Below are 26,512 nucleotides of genomic sequence, written 5' to 3'. Positions count from 1 at the left end.
TTATTTAATTTTCTCGCGTGAATTATCCAAGAGGTTAATTATTTTTGAGAAACTACGTCGTTTTGGTATCATTTGTACGATTTCACGTATTTAATTGTAGAATTCTTTTCGGTTGCTTTCTAAAGAAATATTGGTTACGTTGTAGCAAAAATATTTGGAGATGTTCTACGATAATCGGGGCACGTTTGTGATCAATGTTTACACAATCGATGCAACAGTTTTATCCCCGTAAATACTCGAAGATATCTCCTTTTTCTGAACTTCCAAAGTGGAACGACCCTTTAATCCTGCTTAAACCGAGGTTCGCTTAATCCTAGGATATGATCCCAGCAAGAGGTTGTTGACGTTTACGATGTACGTGTTGCGGTGCAACAGTAAATTCATAAAGCCAACAAATGCAGCCGTTTCCGTATTGGACGTTCGAATTTTGATTTTATTTTAATTTTTAGAGTCGCGTGTCTCGTGAATTTGCAACTTGCCAAATGTTCGTTTAAATATGTCCGATCTTGATCGTCGAACCGATCGTAACCTGCAGTAGAGATCGAGCACGTAGTTGCATTTAACATTGGTTAATTTAATTTTTTGCAAATCGAAGCTCTGACAAATATATATATTTTATCTTGTGTCGTTCTTGGAAATTACTAAAACGACAACCATTTATATTTTATGATTTCATACTTCACAGGATCGTTATCTAGAACGTAAGATTAGATTCAAGGTTGAACAAAGATTAAAATTTGAATTATATAAAGAATAAATTCGCATTGTACGAATAAAAATTTGTCCAATCGAATAAGCGTCGCGAATAAATCGTTGCAAGTTCATTTTATTCATCGTCTTTTATCCGAATATTATTTCACCCGTCCCTGGACCAGAACAATCCAAACATTTGAACAGTAATCGTGTTTTTCTGACAACGGAGCTTATCTTACCACCTTGTGAAACTTGCGCCTTAAACGTTTGAACTAGAATTGATAAGGGTCCTTAATCTGTATTCGTGTACGTAACTGCTCTGGAAGTGTTAAAGTTTGTCTTGTTGGCAAGACAAGTTTTTTCATCGCTGTCTCTCTTTCTCCATCCCTTGGGTGACTAATCAGAGGCGTTGAACACACAGATTATTTAAACGATAATTCGCTGAGCGACTTAAAAGAACAAAATCTCGCAGGGAAAAGAAACGACGAGAAACATCGAAACCGTAAGAAGAGTCGAATATTTAAATTACACTCGTATGAAAAAATGAATCTTTACAAAATATCTTCGACCGAATTAAAAGTTCTCTTCTATGATCGATCTTGTCCAAACGTCTCAATGAAACTGTTAACATTTATATCGAGAATATTCTCGTCATATTTCCTCGTTGGTACCAAAAAGTGTAAACTATTTTTTAAAATTGATACGTACTGTTAAATTTTTTTCTTTACAAGGAAACATCTTATTTCTTTTTTACTTTCCAAACTTCTCGCGAATCTCTTCAGTGTATTATACACACCTCTTCGAAAACGATTCGAATCGATCTAAATTCTATCTGGTTAATAATACACCGATTCGAAATATTCGAAGGCTCGAAACCAGGTTGTTAATCATCGCTAAATACAAATATTGACAGCTATTATCAAGCTCGTTGGTAATTGAATATTCATAATGCAAACAAAATTACGAAGAACATTCGATCGCGTCGTAAGTGACGTTTTCATTCGTAGGCAAATATTTCTCGACGATCATCGATGAGTAAAACGGTACATATAGTAAAAATCCTGTCTCACTTACATCGATTTATCTCACTTAACCCGGCGTCCCATTTTCATATTCACGCATTCCGTTTCGATGGTTGCCTTTCGTTCTCCACCGGCTGGATTCCATTATGGTGGCCATCCTTTGGATTCGTAGCACGTTTTCTTGAAATTTTCATGCTGCTCGTTCGGTAACGAGCACAGAAATCACAACAAAAGTCAGGCTTGTTTCTCTTTAGGACCGTACGTTTCTCCGGGAAAACGACTAATACTAATTCAGGGTTTACGGTTCGATTCTAAGTTATCGTTGCGATAAAAGTCCGAATTTTAGAGTCGTGAACATGCTACCGTATTTGGAAAATTTATGTTCGAGACTCAAATCAGAATAACATTAAGTGCCAAACGTTTCTAGTCGAAATCGTACACTTCCTGTTTGTATTTTTTCTGTGATCAAATGATAGGGTACAATATAATCGCATAAATAACTAAGGTAATTTTTACTCTATATCTACTAAATTTGTCTATGTAAATTCAGATAAATCATTTAATTTTTTTATTCATTCTATACTTTGTCTTCTTGTTTTAAAAGTATGTAGATTTTCTTTTCACGATCAATGTGTTTACATTTGCGTTTATAGTTGAGTAGTAGTGAGATAAAATATGCAACAGAAATAAATCTATAATTTCAGTCGAAACGTTATTATACAAAACAGTCAAACCAAACCAAAATTTTCTTCAATGTTATTTAAATCTTGCTTGGTTTCGAAAGGTGATATAATTCGATGTTGGTCATTTTTTATTCATTAAAACGTTCAGAAGATATAAAGATTAATTTCGACTTTCTTAATAAAATTATATTTTTTCGTTTATTTTCCAAGTAGAAGTTTTCATGCGTATAGTGATCCATGGCTGAAAAATATTCGTTGATAGTTAATCACAAAAGAAGATACTTGTACGGAAATATCGCAAATTTTATGCGATTCGGATCTATCGCAAAACGATCTTTCGTTTAATCTCTAGTGACCATTATACACTTGTTTTAACAATCTCCGTAAATAAAATTCTGAATGTTAATTTCGATAAATGCGAAAACCAATTTCGTCCCGGGGTACACAAATAAATACGAAACGCGATCGATCTAACACGAAAGAAAATTCGATTTATAACGATGTATGGTAATTCGAGTCGATCGGGACGAAATTTCAAATTTCAGATATCGCGCAGATTTCGTCGAATGGAATTTAATCGACTATGATCGATCTCGTGCAAATTAACAAAGAACGTTTTAACAACGTCAACGATATACTCTGCGATAATCGGGTTTCGAAACAATATTAAAACTAGCAATTACCAAAAATATGAAACGATACGTGTTCTAATCGGGCGAAGTTCGTCGAAGATAGTTTAATCACCGGTTCATTTTTCACGGAATATGCGGCTACGACCCGGTGAAATTTTACGCGAGGGATTGTAATTTAATGAACGGTTGTGGATTGAAATTTTACGGAAATAACGGTGATTTAAACGAAAATGATTTGTCCGGAATGCGTAATACCGGATAATTGCGTTTCGTGCGGGACTTGATAGAGTTACGCTATTTTAATTGTATCCCGGCGCATCGTGTTTTCCTTTTCTGCGTATCGTTCGTCGGTACTCGGCGCATCTTCGACGTGATTTTATTTTCGCGCCTCTCGCGAGCCAAGCGAGATAGCAAATACAAACGGGAATCGTAATTACGATAACTGTGAAACGAAAGAAAACATAATTCCTCGCGTTATTCGCGAGCGTAAAGCGTCGGTGGTGCTTTGTATCGATTATTTCTTTATTTATCACCGACACCGACTCTCCTTTTAAGTTGAACGAATAACAAAGAGAACAGTTTTGCGTAATAATCCGGTAATGTACACCCTGGTTCGTTTATCGATACTCTGTTTCACGAGCAATCTGCAATTTTTCTTCTCGTTTCCATTAGGAAATTCAGAGTGAACGATAGAATAATCGAATCGCTACTTCGAACATCGAAAATCATTGTTCCCGATATCGTTGCCGGTGATAAAACCAGAAATCGATATACGCGGAATTTCCGAGTATATTTCTCCTCGCGATTTCGCGCAATTAACGTGCATTCCAATTTCCGTAAAGGAAATGTCACGACGCGCTGTCGATACTGCAAAACGGGTTTCATTAACCAAAAACATGTTCAATTTTGTATGTAAGATATATGGCTACACGAGCGGATAGATGTACAGGGTTTCCTAGAAATAACCGCTCGAAGTATCAGTGCTCGTTTATTCATCGTACGAGTGAACAATTATTGTACGATAATGTAATTGAGAATACGTTTCTTAGATTGTAAATATTCTTTCTGTGCGGTGTAGTTTCACGAAATATGCTTCGAAAGATGAAAAAGATTCAATTTTGAAACAGTCTAAATTAAAAGTTTGCTATTTCGATCGAAATTTGATACGTTTTTATTGCACTAGAGTTACGTAGAATATAAATCGAATGAATATACGATAGACGTAGATATCAAGTGTATTGTTATTAACAGAAGTAAACCTCACCTAGTTTAGAAATATCGTTCTGACTATGAATACGATTGGGAATATTTAAGAATGCGTTTAATCCGAAGCTAGGATATGAATGTGGTTCTATTTAGGAATATAATTAACCTAACCTAGATTAGAAACGTGTACCTAGTTGCAAGTGTAATTAACCTACGTATACTACGAATATAATCCTCGTTTGGAATACGATTGACCTAACCTTGCGTTACAAGTATAACTCGACCCAAAAATACGATCAATCTGATCTAAATAGTGAATGTAATCCTCATTGACAAGGCTGATGAATCAAACTCTCGTCGTTTGGCCAGTTATTTCCAAGACACCCTGTGTGTACGTGTGACCAAATTCGGTGGCACGTTCGACTATTTTAAATATATTTTCATAACCGTCGCACACGTGGTAAAAGCTTCGATCAATTTCGTTTCCAGGTTTCCGGACATTTACACAACACCGGTCAGTTCCTGGTATTCAGAGCTGATCGGGAGGCAAAGGTGCGAGTCAATATAACGGGTGGCCCGTTGGCCTATCACTACCAATTCGAAGAGATCTATATTCACTATGGAATGGAGAACGATCACGGCTCGGAGCATCGTATCGACAACTACGCTTTCCCTGCCGAGGTGAGTGATTTACCATAGTATTCAACATTTTAACTTCGATCTGAGATACTTCTTTGAAAACTAAATTCGATGCCGTTCGCGTACGAATGAAAACCTAAACCTATGAAACGGAAGATTAATTGGTATAGTAGAGTACGTTTTAAAAGGTATAAACAATCGAAGAAACTTGCATATTGGATATATGATAAATCAAATTCTTACTATAACTATGAATCAAGTTCTCACTATAACTGTGAATCAAGTTCTAATTGTAACTATAAATCAAGTTCTCACTATAACTGTGAATCAAGTTCTAATTGTAAGTATAAATCGAGTTCTTACTATAACTATGATCAAGTTCTTACTGTAACTATGGATCAAGTTCTTACTATAACTATAAATCAAGTTCTTACTATAGCTATGGATCAAGTTCTTGCTATAACTATGAACCCAGTTCTTACTATAACTATGAATCAAGTTCTTACTATAACTATGAATCAAGTTCTCACTATAGCTATGGATCAAGCTCCTACTATAACTATAAATCAAGTTCTTGCTATAACTATGAATCAAGTTCTTGCTATAACTATGAATCAAATTCTTACTATAGCCATGAATCAAGTTCTTACTATAACCATGAATCAAGTTCTTACTATAGCTATGGATCAAGTTCTTGCTATAACCATGAATCAAGTTCTTACTATAACTATGAACCAAGTTCTTGCTATAACTATGAATCAAGTTCTCACTATAGCTATGGATCAAGTTCTTTAAATTCATTTTTTTTTTTTATATAATTATATTTAGATACGGATACTCGAATACTCAATTGTTCACTGTCAAACCAGATTTGTTGGACAATAATACATTTATACGATTGCACAGGAAATATTCCATACCTCCGATCGGTATTCACCGAAACGATAAGCCGTGCAGAAGAGCGAAAAATTTCTCCATCTTATTAACGCAAACTGCGATAACACGAAATACGCGCGAAAGGTAATATAATTTCTCCTTCGTAAAATCACAATTTACTTTTACTTTTTATAAACGTTACGCGAAACAGTGGCCCAAAAAATAATGCTGCGCATATTACGCGGAGGTCTAGCCAAAATTTCTGGAAATTTATACTCAGCTGCAGCAGAATTTAATATCGCCAATCCACGGTCTGGCAAAACCTGATACGATTCACTCAGGAAACCGGTAAAAAAACGACTGATTTCATATCACTTAGAGAATGAAATAAATTTCTTTCCGCTGCGCTCGGAAATTTTTCCATTTTGTGGCCGCAACGAAACCAGAACAGAAAGTTGAAAAAGAGTCGAGGAAATAAAGAGAATTAGTGATTCAGCTTTCGGAATAGTTTAGAAGTGTATTGCCCGAATCATTGAATCTTTCACGAAGCTAATATTGACGGTTCGCGTTGAAAATTCCCACCGATGATTCGGGTCTTTAATTATAAATTAACACGAACTCCCATTTCGGGCGATCGTTTTCTACCGCTCCGTGGGGAAAAGAAAAACAAAAAAAAAAAAGAAAAAAAGAAAAGTAGGTCACGTGCCTTGTCGCCCGTATTAGATACATTTTCTCCCGAAAAGTAAATTTAATCTACTTTTTCTTCGATTTTTCGACGCGAACAGTCGCCTCTGGAGTTTTTGTTCGCTAAAAAGTATCGCTACTATTTCCTGCGTTTTTACTTCCGTGGTTTCGCCATATTTTTCCAATTCGTCTTATTTGACGCGCGTTGCGTTTGCACGAGGATCGAAGTAACTTCGATAATCAAAGTTGTCGAAAGAAATTACTTCGTGAATAAGAGCAAAAGCGAAACTTTTCTCGTCAGATGTGGTGTATTATATTAATGTTGCACAGGGTGTCTCGTAACGAGTGGTGCAATCGAGGAGAAAGAAGGAAGGAAGTTTCTATTGTCATTTTTATTTCGATTAATTTCGTTTGTTTAATTTACTCCTAAGGTCGTCGAGAGGTTTATTTTTCACACGAAGTAAATTCAAGTTGTTCTCTAACTTTTAGGTTAATTTCTTTAATTCGATTCTTAACGTATAGTATCATTTACAAATTCTTTCGTAACGTAAAGAATTAATAAACGTTAGTTTCGTTTTATAATTTCAAATAATTTTTCTACGTTTACTAAATTTCGTACGATCGAGGCGTCGACTCGTTCGATCGACTATTTTTTGTCAGAGATTGTAGTAGGCCAAGGAAACGCGGAATGACATGACAGGTAGGGGATGTCAATTTGGAACACGGGAAAAGTCCCAAGAGTGCTTGCTGTCATAACTGCAGCTAAAGTGCTTGTTCCTATTATGCACAAGAACGGGAATGAATATTATAGCTCGGTATTTGAACGTGTTGTTTACGATGTAATTCATAATTAATTCTGTTACGTAAACAGACATCTCTTGCTTTTCACACATTTTATATAATTTCTTGATATAATTCACGTGTTATATATTTTCTATATTTTAAAATGCATTGAACAACAACTTTGTTTCTGGGCATTGTTGAGTGACATTTTAATTATATATAATTTTCCACTGCTTATAACCATTAGATAGAGAATATTCAATCAGAAGGAGAACGTATTCCGTTTACTAAACTATGTATTAAGTAATAAGTAACGCATTAGGAGCGGTGCGTCATCATCTAAGAAAATTCGAAAGACGTTCCTTAATGGAGGGAAGTGGTTTCTGAAAAAGTATGTCTCGTCCTTGACTGCTCGTGACCTCTTCGCCGAGACTTGTCTAGCAACTTAGAACGAAACGCAGATTTCAGGAAACCACTCCCTTCCGTTAAAGAACATTTTATAAATCTGCTTGAGAAACGATTCACCGCTTTTAACGAGCCGTTTATTATTTATTCGTAACGAATATCGACGATTAAAATACTATATTCTTGTATGTTTAAAAATGCGAATATTAATTATTCGATCGTCCGCTTCTCGTTTCGATAGCTCTCACTGTCAATATTTCGAAGAACACTTTGGGAGCTTAAAAAACGTCGAAATGAAATTACATTATACGGATGAAACGGTTAAAAGCAGAATATTAAAAAATACCTATTTCTGTCATCGCCTGGAAATTAAAAATTCATTCAAGATCGTTCAGAGTGTCTCCCAAAGAAGAAAAAATGCTTCCTCGAAAAATAATAGGAAAATTGTTCAAAATTAATAAAGAAATATAAATACTTTGGTCAATCGATGCAAAATATTTATGTTAACATACGCAAAATACAAACACCGTGAATCGTGTTTCTCCATTCTTAGTAAAATGACCTTACCTAATAATTGTTATTATCGTTCCCATCGTTTCTCGGGAAAATATTATACATTTTTTCTTCGATGGAAGATTTCGTTCTTTCGTAGTTTCTTGGGTGAATTTTTCGTTTCGAGACGATACCGAAATCGATCATTTTCGAACATCCTTCTTCCCGACAGGAAAGCGGTAAAATAATTTCTGTGAACGAACGATAAGGAAGATTAGAAGCGTAACAAGGCGCGAGTGGCGGCCAGTTCGTCGATGCAGTTAATCGAAATTAATCACGAGCCGGCTTCGTAACGAGACAAATTAAACATTCGTTAAACGCGACGCGACGATGACCCAATTAACCGCGGCCCGCTTATCCTGCCGACGAGCAAACCCTCTTTACATACGACCCAATTCTCGTGGACGTCGACGGACCGCGAAAGAATGTGGCGCAGCTTCAGTTATCGTCAACGATTTCGATTTTAATTAGAGTCAAGAGCACCAAGGTCGTTGCGCTCGAAAATTCCTCGGCTATTAGGCGTCTCTCGGTAACAATCTAACGACGATATTTTGCTTCTCTTATCAACGGGACAAAATATCCCGAAATTCGCATTTTACATTTTCTTCTATTATTATGTATGTATAAATTTGTGTTATTTGATCCACATGAAGAACACAGAAACGTCTACGATTCGATTGTATTTTTTGGAAGTCTTCCACGGGGGAATATATTGTAAAATTAATCGTTTCTGAGATTCGTCTCGAATGTTAAAAAATAGTGTACTGTGTTCTGATGTTGCTGCAGATGTTGTGTATCTTCACCTATAATTCAAGGTCACTTGAAATCAATTTTATTTAAGGTCAATGAAGACTGAATTCTAGTATTTTAGTTGCTGAGTATCTGAAGAGATATTAATTTAGAATAGGTACATTTTTGTGCTTTTTTCACTGTTAATACTGTACTTCAGTACTAGGAGTTTGTTATATTATTAAATTATGCTTAGTAGAAAAAAAATCTAAACGTATCATTTTAAAAAAAGACGATATTAAGCTTGGAAATTTTGAACGAAAATTGATTCATAAAAAGTATATTATAATCAGTTGGTACTTTGTGAACAATATCGACATAAAAATTACTTAAAGTAATTTTCTATTCGCTAGTATCGAAAATAATTTGAACGATCCAGTTGTATTCTTATTCTCGACTTTTCTTTCATTTTCTTTGCTATTTTCCTTATTCTATATTATTTTATTGCCACATTTTTTTTTACAACGTTTCCGAGCTTAGTTCTCTTGTTTCTACGTCAGCATTTATTTCTATATTTTTCCATGCGCTCGTAATACCGTGCAATAATTCGTATCCCCGTGTCCAAGAAATAAAAATATATAATTAATGAACCTCACAAGCGACGGTAATTATTGATTCTCGATAATGTGGAAACCTAGTGCATACGTAGGCGATAGAATCGACGGTATGAATGAAAAATGGTGTGTAAATGTCTTTAAGCGGACGATTCTCTTTGGACTACGTTTAACCAGTCGGCGAAGGTATTTTGCATATCGATGGGGAGCGTACTGATTCGATAAATTACAGAATTCGATTCGCAATTCATTTTTAATCCTTCTGTGGAAGAAACGTAGCAAGAAAAGAAAATACGAGATTACGCGAAAGTACGATTACGTTTCGGCTTTATTGTTCCTTTGTCGTTTAAATCGCACAACAGTGACAATATACAAATGCATGCTAAAATACAAACGTTTACTTTTAAAATCCTTAATCGCATTTAATACACATTGTGGCTCGAAAATTGTTTCATCGAGTGCGATCCAATTTTTATAAAACCAGTTATTTTTTCATTGGATAAAATTAAACGAGTTGAACAACTTTTTCAAACATTGCTTCGAAAACGAAAAACATTTATAGAGCAAACACGATAGATCCGTGTAGAATGAATTTTAAATGTTAGAAATTAAATTTTTCACTGGTTAAGTACGGAATATATTTACGTATATCTTTTTTTAATGTATTTTACGTACCCCGTGTACGCGAGTACTAAACGTTGTTTCGAAAATTACTTAACGTAAAGTGCCTTAACGGAATATCTACGTACTTGCGTGAATCGCTTAAACCTTGCGGAAAGATATCTGGCACATAAATTGAAACATGTTATCAGTTGAGGCTTGCACGCCTGTTAATTATGCAGTTTAGTTTGAATATGTTAACGATAAGGCTTCACTTGAAAACATAGGAACAACTGAGAATGTATTTTCCAGAAATATAAAGAAACTTTTATCTAAAACAGAAAAGGGAAACAAATTTACAATGTTACAATTATTTATTTTAATCTCACGGGTCAAAGATGTTCGTAAACAATTTCTGCTCTTATTCTCAACCAGTCGATCGGTCGATTATAATAAATCGATTATACTGAATCACATTTTTAGATTAAAACAAAAATATTTAGATAACCAATGCCAAAACAAACGTGATATTGTTGCCAAAATTTATAAAGATGTTTCAATTCCATCTGTATTGTTAAAAACTTTAAGAAAACAATAATTTATTCGCAGGAATAGTTCGTGCTTCCCTTCAGAATACACAAATTATATTTAAAGAGAAACAGCAATTGCAACGTGATAAAGAGGAAGAGTAAGAAGATTGATAAGATTAAAAATAGCAATTGAATTTTACATCGGAGGGTTCGTCGAGATTTTTTCTTCATCGAAGGAATACACGAAAATGTGAAATTTGAAAGGGACCGTTCCTCGGTATTTTTATAGTGGCGAAATTATGCACGAGAAAATTACGTCACTAGATTCAGCTTGATCGTCGGGTGAATCCTTTCTCGACGCGCGAAAAAAGAGCCGCAGCGTTCGCTCCGTTTCGATGAAATTAATATCGGATTCCGCGATGAATACTGGCAGAAAATATAGGTGGTATCGCGCGACAGAATGATCCGGTCAAAATTCCCCGATGCGCATTCAGGTCGAGCCGCTGGTTAATGAACTCTTTCGAAACCGAAAATTGGAAACTATTTTGCTTCGTTCGCTGCCTCCGAGTTCACAACGAAGAATGTAATCCCTCGGATGTATAGCCGGTTACGGTAATCAGAGATGGACACATTTTTCGATCGAAGTACAACGTACCGAGTTTACATATTCGTTGCTCAGAACAATCGAGAAACAAAATTACGCGTTGTATTTTGCAACGATCGAATATCGAGTCACTTGTACGTACTCGGTATTCGATATTAGACACTCCTGTAATTTTCGATGTATCGTCGAATACCGAGTACACTATTTTAAATTCGATGTCCGATTAGTATGAAAAAAAAGTTGGAAAAGAAATACATTTTCATAAGGAGTGTACTTCTAGAAGGAGTTTCTTTCGAAGGAAAATAAATTTGGTTACGCCTTCGAATGAACAATTTTTGCTCAAAAGTCCCCGAAATGTTTAATCACACCTCGTATCGACTCTCGAAGATAAAACGCGTACGTATTCTCGAGAACAACGATCGGTTTAAAGAAACTTAAACGATGAATCTCCCTTCGGATCTCGAATTCGAATTGTATCAATAACCGAGGCATCGTCGCGCTAACTTATCCCTTCGGTGACACGAATTCGAGAGAATCTCGAGAAACACGTACTCGAGAAAATGTACATATTTAAATGATCGCGATCTCTCCTACGTCTGTCCTACGTTAAACATTGACTCTCGAAGGTACGATCCAACTCAGTCTCGCGCGACACATTCTCAAGAACAAGGATCGTTTCGAAGAAACTTAAACGAGGAATCTGCCTCCTGGTCTCGTATCCGAACGAATGGTATCGATAACCGAGGGTTATATCGTCGCGCGAACTTGAATCGTCAAATTCTTCTCGAATGGTTCACCCTTTCTCGATGGTTTCCTCGATCGATGTATTCGTCCGGAGTATCCTCGTGTATCTGCGAAAGCGACTAACGAGTCCACAGCGCGGAAAGAACGCGCGGACAGACGTGTGGGCGGTTTCTGAGCGGGAATCGTTATTTTTGGCCGTCGCCTCGTTGCATCGACGCGGCTGAAATCGATTCGAGGTTAATCGAGCACATAATTCAGCCGCGACGCGCGGCCGTACGTACGTGTTCGCGCGGCCGAAATCCGCAGCCGCACGCGAGCAGGTGCGAGCGCGACGTACCGCAATCAGTGGCCGTGCTTGCGGCCCCGCGGCCGCATCAATTTTCCCTCCGTGTTCTTCTTTCGCGCGGCATCACCCGGCCCACCCGTGCGCCCACCGACCCACCCTCGTCTACCGCCCGTTTTTCGGTGTATCAGCCACCACCCGCCCTAGGTGCAACTCACCCGCTGACGAATGAACTCGCGAACCTAGCTGCCCACCCGAATGATAAATTCTGAATGCTCGTTGTCCACGCCGTTGGAAGCCTGTATATCACGTGCATGCGCGCGCGCGCGCACCTTTCCTGCAACGTGGATCGCGAGTCTGGAGACTTCGTCGACCGGACTTCTCGATGGACCGTTTCGAAGATCTCTGGATCGCGAATTTAGGAACTTTGTGGGTCGATTCTCGTTGGAGTGTTTCGAAGATCTCTGGATCGCGAATTTAGGGAGTTTGTGGGTCGATTCTCGTTGGAGTGTTTCGAAGATCTCTGGATAGTGAATCTAGAGACTTTGTGGGTCGATTCTCGTTGGAGTGTTTCGAAGATCTCTGGATCGCGAATTTAGGGACTTTGTGGGTCGATTCTCGTTGGAGTGTTTCGATGATCTCTGGATCGCGAATTTAAGGACTTTGTGGGTCGATTCTCGATGGAGTGTTTCGAAGATCTCTGGATCGCGAATTTAGGGAGTTTGTGGGTCGATTCTCGTTGGAGTGTTTCGAAGATCTCTGGATAGCCAATTTAGGGAGTTTGTGGGTCGATTCTCGTTGGAGTGTTTCGAAGATCTCTGGATAGCCAATTTAGGGACTTTGTGGGTCGATTCTCGTTGGAGTGTTTCGAAGATCTCTGGATAGTGAATCTAGGGACTTCGTGGGTCGATTCTCACTGGACTATTTCGAATTCTGGTATCTTTAGGACAAAGAGGAGACTATCGTGAGACAGATCTCTGGGTCCCCAGTCTAGAAACTTTGTTGACCGATTCTCGCTGGAGAAATCTTCTCTTTGAAGATTTCTGGATCGTGAGTCTAGAGACTTTGTCGACCGATTCTCGCTGGAGAAATCTTCTCTTTGAAGATTTCTGGAGCACAAATCTACAGACTTTGTCGATCGATTCTCGCTGGACTATTTCGAATTCTGGTATCTTTAGGACAAGGAGAAGACCATCGTGAGACAGATCTCTGAGTCCCCAGTCTAGAAACTTTGTTGACCGATTCTCACTGGAGAAATCTTCTCTTTGAATATTTCTGGAACGTGAGTCTAGAGACTTTGTCGACCGATTCTCGCTGGAGAAATCTTCTCTTTGAAGATTTCTGGATCGTGAGTCTAGAGACTTTGTCGATCGATTCTCTCTGGACTATTTTGAATTCTGGTATTTTTTAAATAAAGAGAAGACCATCGTGAAACAAATCTCTGGATCGGGAATCTACAGACTTTGTCGATCGATTCTCTCTGGTCTATTTTAAATCCTGGTATCTTTTAAATAAAGAGAAGGCCATGGTGAGATATAACTCTGGACCACGATTCTAGAGACTTTCTAGGTCGATTTTGGCTGAACCACTTGAAATTCTGGAATCATCGTCCATTCGAGAGTAAAACTGTCACGAGTTGGTCTCGAGAGCAACTCGCGACGGTTTTACTCTCAAGTGGACACGTAGCTTAACGATGCAGAGAGACTTCGAGATGGTATTCCAGTCCTGAAGTCAATTTTTTAGGTGTCATCTGGGATTTTTTTTTTTTTTTTAAGAACTATAAAGACGTTATTGCGTTGGGATTTGTAGCACGGTTTTGGCATATATTTAAGGAGTATACGCTATTTTTTTCATGAAAGAATATTTAAAACTGTCGCACATATAGATAATTCAGTAGCGGTACTTTAATCGAATATGTCTCCACCGTTTTTGTTTTTTTACCGAAAATATAAATTAATATCTTTCTGGGATCTATAAACAAGATATTTTTGAATCTATTTTTTTTTGGTCTATGTGTCGTTCGTGTATCAAAAAAAAAGATACGCTATTTTAACACTTGAACATTATACTTGAGAAATAATAATCTTTTAACTTCAATTAATTAGAACGCACATCCAGGAACGAACGTTCGCATTAATTCGAATGAACGTTACTAGTTTTCAGTAGTACGAGTCAATAACAATTTCAATAGCGTAAATCAGCCATGAGCGACTGGTGAGTTTCTGTTGATATGAATAAATATTACGTGATTAATTTGTCAACGGTACATATCAGTATACAGCAGTGTTAATGTCCCCCAATAGTACAAGTCAATAAATATTGAATCATTAACGATTCCAATAACGCGAGCCAATCCCGAATGGCTAACCATTAATGGGAATACACACAGCAAGTATCACAGAAGCGTGGCACAGCATAATCGTCTCGAGGTTACTATGTATAATCATTTTCACTGTGTTCTCTTTTTCCTTCGTTCGTTTCTTTTACGTGCAATATATCATCCACCCAATTTTATGCATGAAATTGATTCAAATTATCCATAAACTGCTACGTACGGGAAAACTTGCGCGAAATTTTGCTAATAACACGATTTTTATCGTTTATTTTTTGCAACGATTTCGATTAATTTTCGAAAAAACTAACTAAAGAATTAACCATCGTTTAAAGTTAGTTTAAGAACAATCACAGACGCGTACTTGTACTTTCGAATGGAAAAATGTTTCCATGCTTCGACAATGAAACTTTATTGCGTTCGATTATGGAAACTTCTTCGGTCCACTAAAGTCGACATAATTTTCTTTTTTTTTTTTTTTCCTTCTTTCGCTAAGCTTCGTAGTACGAAGAATCTGTCCATACTAGATCGGAAAGAACACTTCACGAGGTGCAAAGTTTTTAGTAATTCCATTAAAAGTTTTCAAGGACTACCACCACTCGCCCAATTAATAGGAATACAGAGTTTCCTTTTCCCGTCCGATAAGAAGCGTCGTTTAATACAGTGAATATCCCGAGTAGCTTCTTGCAACGGAATCGATGAATCTCGCGGGAGAGCCCAGCAAGTAAATATCGTTAATGAAACGAAATACGAAAAGCTAGGAATATTAATTTTCGGAAATTAATTCGCCCCGGGGGTACAATTAAAATTAATAACGAGGGACTGTGACGTGGACAACAGTTACGATGAAAGGCCACATGGCTTAATATTTCAACAGTCCCCGTAAAATGATTTTCCCCGATGGTTCTATGTGCGTGAGCGTAAGAAAATTTAAGTACGTTCGTTCATCAAATGGACAAAGCCGGGTTTCGGACCGATTCCCTAATTTCGAATTATTTATTTAGTTACACGCGCTCGGGTAATTAAAATAACTGGGCAATTGTATCCTCGGGACGATCGATACAGTTACGAGCTTCTCGACAAACGTTACGAAAAAATCCTTTTTACGTTTCACTCGATTAAATTGTTGAAACGCGATGGCTCTTTTCACGGTGAAGTGAATCACCGATGATAAACACGGAAGCTTCGTCGACGTTTAATTGCAAATAAAATTTTCATCCTGGGAAAGGATTGCGTTGATTCCCGGCGTAAACTGTTCTGTAATTTCCATTTTTATTCGACCTGGCCGGACATGCATATCTGCTCGCAAATCGAACGCCGTTCAAATTCGAGAAAAAAGCGAATAAAAGTTACGGCTCGACGTTTTCCCTCGGCCGTGGATGTAATGGAAATATAAAATGGAAGTTGCCGAGAGCCGAGGAAAATTAAAAAAAAAAACGAATTAGAATTAAAATGAATTTACACGCGATCGAGTTTAATCGTCGTTTGTTTAATTTCGTTCGACGTTCCGGGGGACTTGGATTTTATATTTCGGTGGACGAAAATGATTCGGCGGTTCACTTCTCGTGAGCTCGTTTCGATCGTTGCTACGGAAAGTACGAGAAAAGAGGCGTTCAATTGTATCGTCGGAACGATCATCGCATTTGCGTTCAATCTCGACAGAGAGCAACCGTTTTACCCGAAATACCGAAATTTGACGGGCTGATAACAGATTTTGCAACGATTGGGATCGAACAGTGGTGTTTGCGAAATTTTGAATCGTTCGCGAGATGAAATATATATGGGACTGAGGGAAAGGGGCTTTCCATTTTTCAGAAGTGTTGAACTTCTGATCGAGGAGTTTTGATCTGATAATATCATGACCCGAGAAATATTAAACCGAGAAGTGTTGATCATATAAGATCACGAACCGAGGAATATTGAATGGAGAAACATTCAGCCGAGAAGTGCTGAACCGAGAGTGCGTTGTACAAATTTGCACGATGTCACATTATGTACCGTTATCCAGCTATTGTCCAAGTATTAATTATTTCCAATGAATAAATTATTCCACGCTACCGTTTTCGCTCCACGACGCGATGCAGGAACGTCTGAGGGCTTTGCAACCCCTTACCCCGAGCAACGCCTCGACAAACGCCTAGGTAACTTCGCTCGGATCAAAGTTGACGGAATACTTACCTGTACGCCTCTGACCAAAATCAATAACTACAATTAATCCATTCGCGCGGATGAAAGAGAAACTCTGCTCGAAAACAGGCAAAGCAAATCCATGCGGTATCCTTAGCCAAACCTCTCCACGGGAAGCCAAGAGACGGATGGAAAAGGAAAGGCGATGAAAGAGGAGGGGGGCCAGGTCACGGAGAGACGAAGGGTCCGTTTGAAAGCCCTACGCGGAGGACAAGGGGATTCCCAGAGCCACGGCACTCGAGCGAGTCTGAACCATTACCGGCATGTTTGAGCGACGAGCCGCTTTGATGCCGAAAGCCTACTCGAGAAGGAGCTGATGGAGTGGCTCGAGTGCTCCTCGAATGGCCCATCCTTGTCCCGGCACCTGAACCGGATGTCCACACAGGCCTGTCGGAGTAGTTCACAAATTTATGGGCCGCACGGCTAAATTGGGCTCGCCTCGCACCTCGCATTATTGCCCATTAATTATTGATCATACCGTGCTGGTTGGCCGATGTCTCGGCGATGATGTTCTCCGCTCTCGAGCCGGGGCTTCGTCCACGAATCCTATTTTCCTAGAACTGTTCGAACTAGCGCGAAGTCAACAGTTCCAGGTTCTAGGGAGCTATCGTTGCTTGGACACCGTGCCCGAGTATAGTCGGCGTATCGTTCACGGTTCGGACTATGTTTAAGTTCGAGGAGACTCGGTCACTGGAGAGGCTGATCGGTGAGCGCCAAATATTTTGGCCGCTCGACATCGTTTAGGAGTCGATCCGGTATCTCTTGGTGTTTCGTTTGTTACTATCCTTACCAATTCTTGGAAACCTTGAAAGGAGCTTCTACATCGAGCATCCTTCTCGATGCTCCAATCCGCGTTCACACGTATAGTGTGTTTACGTCTTGCTTGATCTCGTCTCCTTCGGTCGCTTAAATTCGCATTCGGTGGTAAAAGAAAGGTAAATATTCCACATTGATCAAACAGAAACTAATATGGAGGTAAATGATACGTAAAAGATAAAGATGTGTGGTTCGTACACTTGAGTCGATCGAACTTGGAACGAAATAAAAAATATAACTTTGACTCCAACCTGGTTTTCCTGTTCTTCGTTCCTATAGGGTCTCGATGAACCTGATTAAGGCGTTCTGCTGCATTTAATTTGTCCTCTGGCCCTTGTGTCTGTATTCGTTGCGATCTGTTCTTCCATTTCGGTCGTTGGCCAATTTCTGCTCGACGAGGTAGATTAAAATCATTCTTCTGTGTTACGAGCAGTCTCTAAGTACAATAGATAAGTAAATACAATGATTAAATACCGTTCAATCATCGATTCCGATCACAATGTATAATACTCACGGTGAAAAGGTAATGCTTCCCATTCACTGGGATACGATGGGCTTAGAGTATTATGAACTCCTGGCTCCTGGACAAACAGGCAATGCTGATCGCTATCGCGAGCAATTAAACCGCTTAAACGAAGCCATCCTCGAAAAAAGACCGTTTCGTGGCAATGAATGTAGGCCAGTCATTTAGCTTCATGACAACTGCTGTACCAACGGGAGACACGGTAACAGTAACACTTTTGTATTAGATACGGTCACGATGTTCTCTTGTATCCGACTCGCTCCTCTCGTTTGATTCCCTTCGAGTTTTATTTATTCAAGTACAGCGGTGTCACCCTAAAATTAATACTTTTCTAGAATAACACTCGAGCGAGTAATTGACTGTGTTATTCAGCATTGAAGGTTTAATTTGTATTGAAAAGTATATATAATTTATTATAATACAGCAGTGGCCGTAGAAATTGCACCAGCTTAATATTAACCATTTTTTTTTTTTTTTTAGAATAACTCTCTCACGAGTAATCGTCCGTGTTATCGAGCATTAAAGGTTTAATTTGTATTGAAAAGTATATATAATTTATTATAATACAGCAGTGGCCGTAGAAATTGCACCAGCTTAATATTAACCATTTTTTTTTTAGAATAACTCTCTCACGAGTAATCGTCCGTGTTATCGAGAATTAAAGGTTCGATTTACGTCGAAAAAAAAAACATAATTGATTATAATTCAAAAATGATCGTAGAAATTTCAACGCCTTAAAACTGTCAATGCTTTTCATTTATTCCTCGCACGAACGAGTGTACGTTGTTGGGCATGAAAAATTTAATTTACATTCGAGGAAACATAATTTATTGCAACGAAACGATTTAACGTAAGCTGCAACATTTGAAACGGATCTACGTGACAAACTGTATTTTTAAAGAGCGGTGCAATTTTACTACTGTACATTTTATACATCACGTACATCGCGCGTTGTTCGATGCATATGTATAATACTTCTCTAATATCGAAGGTATATGAAAGTACGTCGATAATTTCGTATCCTCCAAAAATGCACCGATTATTCTCGTGGGAATTCGAAAGTTACTCGATCGGCGGATGAAGGTAGAAAGTAATGACGATGATATTTCGACGATCGGATTTCAACTATGCGTGCCAGGGTTTAATTAATTTTCATAGAAATAGTTACAAACTTGTTAACAGAGAATGTTAACTTGCATAAAATGTAGAACGCAATGTCGGTGGTGGAATGCCACGTTGCAGTGCCTACGAGAGAAACATGAAATTTATACGTACCTTAAAAAAAAAATTTGATCGTGTGTCCGGTAGAGGAAAAATATATTTTTATTCACCGAAAGAGTCGTACTTTTATCGCGATTATTCGCCTTCGTAAAAATAAGCAAAATTGTACGTGTATTATTAAATTCTAAAAAATTATACGTATATAATTGTATCGGCATCAACGTCCGCGATACGATCGTATTGTTCGTCCCATTGAGTACAATATTATCGGTATCGTTTCGAAATACATTCAGTGTCCAGAATCTAGAATTTGCTTTGTGCTGTTCTTGTTTACAGTCTCGTACGAATTGGCCGTACCTGCGGTCAATGTGCATACAGACGTATGTCCTGTTTATCGGTTACGTCGATTATCAACTCTGTTTGCTTTAAATCGCGAATGGTCGGATCAAAAGCTCGCCGAGCGGAATTAAAAGATACGCGCGGGATCACTGTTATCGTCTGTTTATTACTGCGCGAAATCCACCATTCTGTGAACGGTATTTTTAGATTTAGATAATCTTTCACAGTTCGGATTATGGTTTTTGGCTCTGGTCATCTGCAGGGGACTCGGTCCTCAGATTGTTCCGATTTCAGTGTTTCGAACATTTAGAATATCAAAGCCTGTTTCGTAAGTTTTTACATACACTTTTCGAAAGGTCGTGTTCATCTAACAAGAAACATCGATTCTTCCTCTATTCCGATAAATCTTGATACACAGAGAGAGAGAATAGAAAAATATTAATATACTTTCATACTCAAAATACGTATATTTCTATCGAAATCGTGTATAAAAAAAATTGAACGTTCCGTTTAAAAAAAAAATTAAATTTTATTCTTCTACGTCTACTCTACGCTTCCACTTATTTAAAAAAAACCATTATTCATACCATATTACGTTCTCCCCTGAAATCTACAATTTCTGCAACTAACATTTTTACGTATTTTTTAGTAACGATGATACGAGATTCGAATGAACAGTACACGTGGGATACATTGAACGCGACACAATTCCATCATTATTTCCCGCGCGATTTTCGTACAATTTTCTCACTGCGGTCGCGACTTATTCGTATTTCCGCGATACGTTCGAGGAACCCTCGGTTACTTAAGTATCATCTTCGGTCGTCAAACCGTGGTCACGTTGCACTGCAATTGGTTTTTGTCTCTCGCGTGTAGCGCGATGTTCCCAGAACGTGTGGGCCGCCGTCTCCCCCATAAACGTTATTTACATACCGCGAGTTATACGAACCACTAGAGCACGCTCGTAAAAGAATACGATCGTTAAATTAGACGGTGGTATTACGCGAACGAATTTCAGTTTCAAGCCCAACGTCCGTGTTCCGTCGTGCATCTAATATCGCGCGGAATTAATTTCATTCGGTCCGCCGTAAAACTGAACCGTCTCCCGATCGATGAACCGCGATTACGAGCCAGAACGATCGCGCCCGACGTCAACGTGATCCAATTATCAAAATATGCGAACGAAACGGCGAGTCTCGTCGTCTCGGAAACAAACATCGGGCTCGTTTCTCCGTGTTTACGAAACGCGTCCAACCGATTCTCGGAATTATACGATCAATATTTACCCCCGTTAAATAAAATAAAAACAAAATGGCATCGGTGTTGCTCGCGCGATATCACCCGGTCGCGTAAATTTTGAAAAATTTTTTTTCACCGCGACAATGAAACACGGAACGGGCCAACGAAGGTCGCTTTTCGATTTCGGTGAATTTTGGAAAATTATACGGAAACGCGAATTGCGATTAGGAAAATTTCAACGGTGGAAGTAGTTTTTTTTTATTTTTTTTTTTATTCTTTTTGTTTGTAAATTTTACAGCAATAAATAGAAAAGCAAACAGTGATTGGGAAATGATTTATCGGTTCCAATACTTTCTTTCTAATTAGATATGGAAAATTGCATCCATTAAACGGTTGCCTTCCGACCTTTCACAAATTGGAGCTTCTGAGGTTCTCGAGATTCTGCAGCTGCACTGTGAAAAAAAAAATCTGTGTTTTTTATAAAAGGCGAGTTCACCTCTCCAAACCGTGTTATAGCACCAGAGGGAAATGATTTTGTGTTAGTGAATTTTCAAGTTCTCTAATTATTTTTTTTTAAATTGTTCGTTAAAAACCTCATAAATGTAATACAAATTCTTCCAAATAAAGGAGAGAATAGATAAGACGCTCGTATAAATGGTATCCACAATATGCTTAATTGTTCTCTTTATCAGCTTACAATGACAAAAAGATACTTCAGTTTCCGTATATTTATTATACACAAACAAAGTGTTTCGTTCATTTATAACAACCTACGTGTAACACTTGATATCGAACCACAAACTGTACGATTTATTTTCACACTTAAAAGAAACGTGAATATTTTTTAATAAATAGCAAACACAGAGTGTAATATCATTTTAGGATGTCGATTCGAGTTTGAATTTTAATAAGCAAATAGAACGCTTGTAATGTTTCGAAGAGGCTCATTTATATTGGAATTAATTTACTTGCATAGTTTCATCGCTATTGTTTAAGTAAAATGTTGATTGTTGTTTATTGAAAATGTTGAACGAGGGATCAACAAATCGCAGCAATATGACCGAAAACAGCAACAGAGAACGCATAAATAATGACAAAGGGAAATAGGTAGATGGAGGGTGAACATGTTTAACGCAGAGGCATTTGGTAGGTGGTAAATGCTGGTGACTGGCGTTGATTCATGGCGCATTGAAAGCTCCGATGCTGCTCATCGAGAATGCGCCACTATAATTGCCGGACGTACTTGAAGCTTTTCATTACTTTATGGCTTGACGGAATTTCTACTCGTCACCTCTGTTCACGGATGTTTCATGTTAATCGGGTTTAAGTTCGGCGACACTTTACGATCAATTTTTTCAAGTGTTTGACCCGAATTTTGGGAGTATTTATATCACGAAGTCTACAGAACACAGTCGCTCGAAACCTATATTTTAAAACAGTCAAGCTTGTTGAAAACCGTGTTAATCGACGAGAATTAAAAAAAAGAAAAAAAATTTAGCAGAGGTGGCGTAAGCTAAATAATAATTAACAAAGATTTTTTTATCGTTGTACACGCAAATATAAAATTGCTTAGATACCGATGTGAATCAAATATTTAAAATTAAAGAAAATATTGAAATACAAGGTTAAGGAGCTACGACAAAAAATACTGTGTTAATTACTCTGCTTACTCCTTCTATATTTAATTGGTTCGTTTTTTTTTACATTCGCGTTAAATTAAATTGAAAATATATATATACTTGAAACGACCGTTTTTTTCTACACACTTCGTTTAAATAAGACTCCTTGGTAATTACTTGGGACAAGATTAATTTCGTTACGTAGTTGGATTTGAGGACTCGCGATAAATAAATGAGCACTTGGATAGAAAAGTGCTGCAAACGAAGAATATAGATAGAAATACGATAGGAATAATATCATATTTTTAATCTTCTTAATTAATTTTTAACGTCATTTTAATTCATGTGTATCCTATCATTTTAGTTCTACACTGAGGTTTCTAATTATATAATTTTCCGTACTATTTTCGTACTTTTCTTTCAATACTTCAAGATTCGTTTCTTTTTTCTCATATATTTATGTAAGTACCATTCATCGAACTATGATGACTTCTTAATCAATTTCAATTAACAGAAATTTTATTAACTCAATATTCCAAATTCGCAGTCAATTATCTCGGTACCAGGTCTCACCACGTGGAGGTTGCTGGTTCATACGTTTTTACTTTGCACGTAAAATCTAATTTTTATCGAAAATCCTGGATGTTTAAGAAAACTCTTGTTCTTCGAGAACTGAAGGTGATAGAATAATTCAGCTTCCGGATCCTTGTTCGGAAGTGTAATTCCGCAAGGATCGCCCACTGGTTATTGAAAGGCAAAAATCGTGTCGGACATTGTAATCCGTTCGAGAAGTTACGATCGTAAACGAGAAAATAGTGACGGAAACTGTTGCATTCGTAGTAAGACGGCGTCCATATTTTTCCAAGAGCTCTGTGAAAACATTCGCGACGCTGCGTGTAACAAGAAAGGAAAGTTTCTTGCTCGGTGAGGACGTTTTTCGTTCGAAAATAGGTCCCCGTTCGGATTTTCGCGGTGCAGAGGGATGCATGTAACGGGTGTGCCGTCGACGAAAGGCAAGACGTGTCGGTCGAATCCGAAAGTCGGTTCTTTCGGGCAGGCAAGTAGGTCAAAGAACTTGAGCCGCGCCGACTGTGTATGGGCGGGCGCGAATGAAAAGCTTCCACGGCCATTCTCGAGGAAATTCCATCAGACAGACGAAATCCACGGCTCAGGATGCCTCGAGAAACTCGACTCTCGTCGTTGAATTCTACCCCTTTGAAGCTTTCCGTCCCGATGTATCGTCCTTCTTCAACACTGGCTTCGAATTAAAGGATCCGATACCGCGTGCGATGTTTATTGAATTCATTTCGCGGAATCGACTAAAATTTCGCGCCGTGAATCGAGACCGGGCCCTACCGCCGTGGAAGAATAAATCCGATACGCGAAAAAAATATTAAATACGGTAGTTCTCGAGTCGTTGATTTGACGCGACATTGTATCTATAAATAGAAATTGAATATGTAACAGTCATGGAAAAGAAGTCTGAGTGTAATTATCTAAGTAAAAGAATATTCTACGATTCTTCTAAATTTTTTTAATTATTTTTATTTCTTATTTCTTATAAGAAAGTATAACTACTATTATCGAATCGTAGTGTTCGCGCATAAAATAATTCGATGAATTATGTATTATATATTATCGGTATTATTAAAGTTCATTCAAAACATTTATATTAATAGAACGCAATGAAGTAAGTAATTGTAGTAAGCATTGATTTAAAACTTTAAAAAAATTTCCACACAGTTCTACCCGTGCAGTGTTACCTGTAAAATAATAGACTTGTCGTCTATTACAACGTCCATCATATCCCGACTGACACACACCCAATGAATATCATTTTTCTTCAATCCTTTCATTACTATATGTCATTGCTGCTACTGTGAAAGAGTATCAAAAAGTACCTGTCTTGACTCTTTCGCTCGATACTGTCCAAAAATTGACACAGACAAGTAATACAATCTACTTCGTCTAATTAATAATGAATTCTTCATTTTCGCACGGATCGCTGCTCAATTACACGACGAGTTCCTAAGCACTATATTACAATTGACGTCGCAAATAATACACATTAACGAAAAACTGTTAAATAAAAACTTTAAACACTTTAATAAATCCCACGTATTACTACACACCCTATATATATCACGATCTTCCATATTTTCATAGTACTGTCGCTCTACGAAAAGTTTCTTCGAAAATAAAATTTAAATCTCTGTTCATAAGTGCATTTAAGTACTCCTGGAAGAAAATTGCTACCTTCCTCGATAATAGTACCCTAACGGGCCCGATTCGCGATCATTTAACGAGGAAGTACCGTGTCTCTTCCCACTCAATGGTAAGAACGTCGATGCGGGCTGTTACTGACGATGGCGGTCGATTTCTGGTTAGAAAATTCGTCGAATCGTCGAGATGTATGGCTGTAACTGATCAACGACGAATTGAATTGTAACGAACGACAAAGGAGGTTAGCACGAAACCCAAGAGTAATTTAGTCGCGTTCCAGAGGCGGTCGCGAGCACCGGGCCAAAATCTAGGGTACCCAATCGATCGGTTAATTCTAGCACCAGTCAAAATAGATCAATGGCTATGGAAATCGGTGCTGCGAGATCCCGAGGACCCTTTTGATGGGCGCAGGTATTTGCGAGAAGCACGGCAGCCGGTATGCCCCCTAATGGTCAAACAGCGACCGACGGGGATTCGAGTGCTGTTATTATGGCACCGAGGAGGACACAAATTGACAGGTATAATTGGTTTAATTTCTCCGTGAAGTTAGTCGAAGCCACGACCGATCGCTTGGAAACCATTAAAATATAGGCCGAGCGTATTCTAGCCCAGGGATTTCGGCGCGTGATCAACGTAAACGTTGCTTCCTAGATTTCGTCTGTCGTTTTGCCACGAATTGACATTGCATCGTGGTTAGTCACGAGTCGCTTCACGAATCAATGATTCCTCGCGTTGTTGCACTATATTGGAAAAAGAAACACTCTATTTAACGTTCCGCGAATGAAATCATAAAAGGTTGAGTAAACAATAGAGGGCGATGAGCTGAGAGGACGAGATGGAAGAAGTGTGACCGGTATGGGAGTTTACATGGAAACACACGGTCAAGGGATTTATATTTAAAGGTCTTTCTGAACGTGGAATTAGTTAGGATAAAAATATTAATTAATAGTTATACTACAGTTACATATTTATCTATTTGCAAGATCTTCGTTCGATGGAAGTTTCTTGAACGAAACTTTCCTAGTATTGCTCTAGAATTTTGAAACTTGATTTCTCGGTAATCATTACGCGACAATTGAAGATAATTCAATGGTCTTGTCTCTCGACGTTTCTCGGTATCCGTGCACTATTTTTATTACAACGGAAACGGACAACTGCTCTTACATTATTAGCTGGATTTGCATCGGAAAGATTAAACTGCGAAGTTAAATTACACAGAGGGAGAGAGCATTGAAATCGGGATAGTCTCGATAACACGTTCGCGTGCGATAACGCACATTGCGATGATAAATTGCACCCATACCTTTATCTATACATACCGAGTACCTTTCTACAAACCGTTGATTACTCGACAAACCATTCGGTGCAGGCATCATGGTCGCGCTGCTCATTACTCGCGAGTAGATTGGGAAGTATTGCGCATAATTTATGCAGAATGCTAGATAGTGCGTGGCTGATTTCAAGTCTGAACGTTCACTGGTTCAAATTTCGTTCGATCTTTTGCCCGGAATTTATTGTAACACGACGTACGATCGTCGTTCATCGTGTTTGCCCAAACGGTACGATCCCCGTTAAGCAATCTTTCGTTCGTGTAAAAAATGAACACGTCGAGAGAAAATTAACGTTCTGGCCCGTTTTCGTAATTGAACATTTTTCAAATTCGACGTCTCGGAAATTTAAATTAGAAAATAATGTTACACGAACGTATATACCTTATTCAAAAGTTGCGAACAC

At 38.2% G+C, this 26,512-nt stretch overlaps 1 protein-coding gene across 2 annotated transcripts in view; it reads left to right on the top strand.

Moving 5' to 3' along the window:
- Carpa (Carbonic anhydrase-related protein A) overlaps positions 1-26,512 on the top strand; it is a 334,325-nt gene that overhangs the window by 253,729 nt on the left and 54,084 nt on the right. For both annotated transcript variants that reach the window (XM_076312333.1, XM_076312332.1), the window contains exon 4: positions 4,726-4,917. In XM_076312333.1, the coding sequence (XP_076168448.1) occupies positions 4,726-4,917 (192 nt within the window). The remainder of the gene's footprint in view (positions 1-4,725; positions 4,918-26,512) is intronic.

This window comes from Ptiloglossa arizonensis, chromosome 5 (genome assembly GCF_051014685.1).
Source record: "Ptiloglossa arizonensis isolate GNS036 chromosome 5, iyPtiAriz1_principal, whole genome shotgun sequence".
In the NCBI taxonomy this organism is placed as follows: Eukaryota; Metazoa; Arthropoda; class Insecta; order Hymenoptera; family Colletidae; genus Ptiloglossa; species Ptiloglossa arizonensis.
The sequence above is the reverse complement of the archived record's forward strand: the minus strand, read 5'-3'. Positions and strand labels throughout refer to the sequence as shown.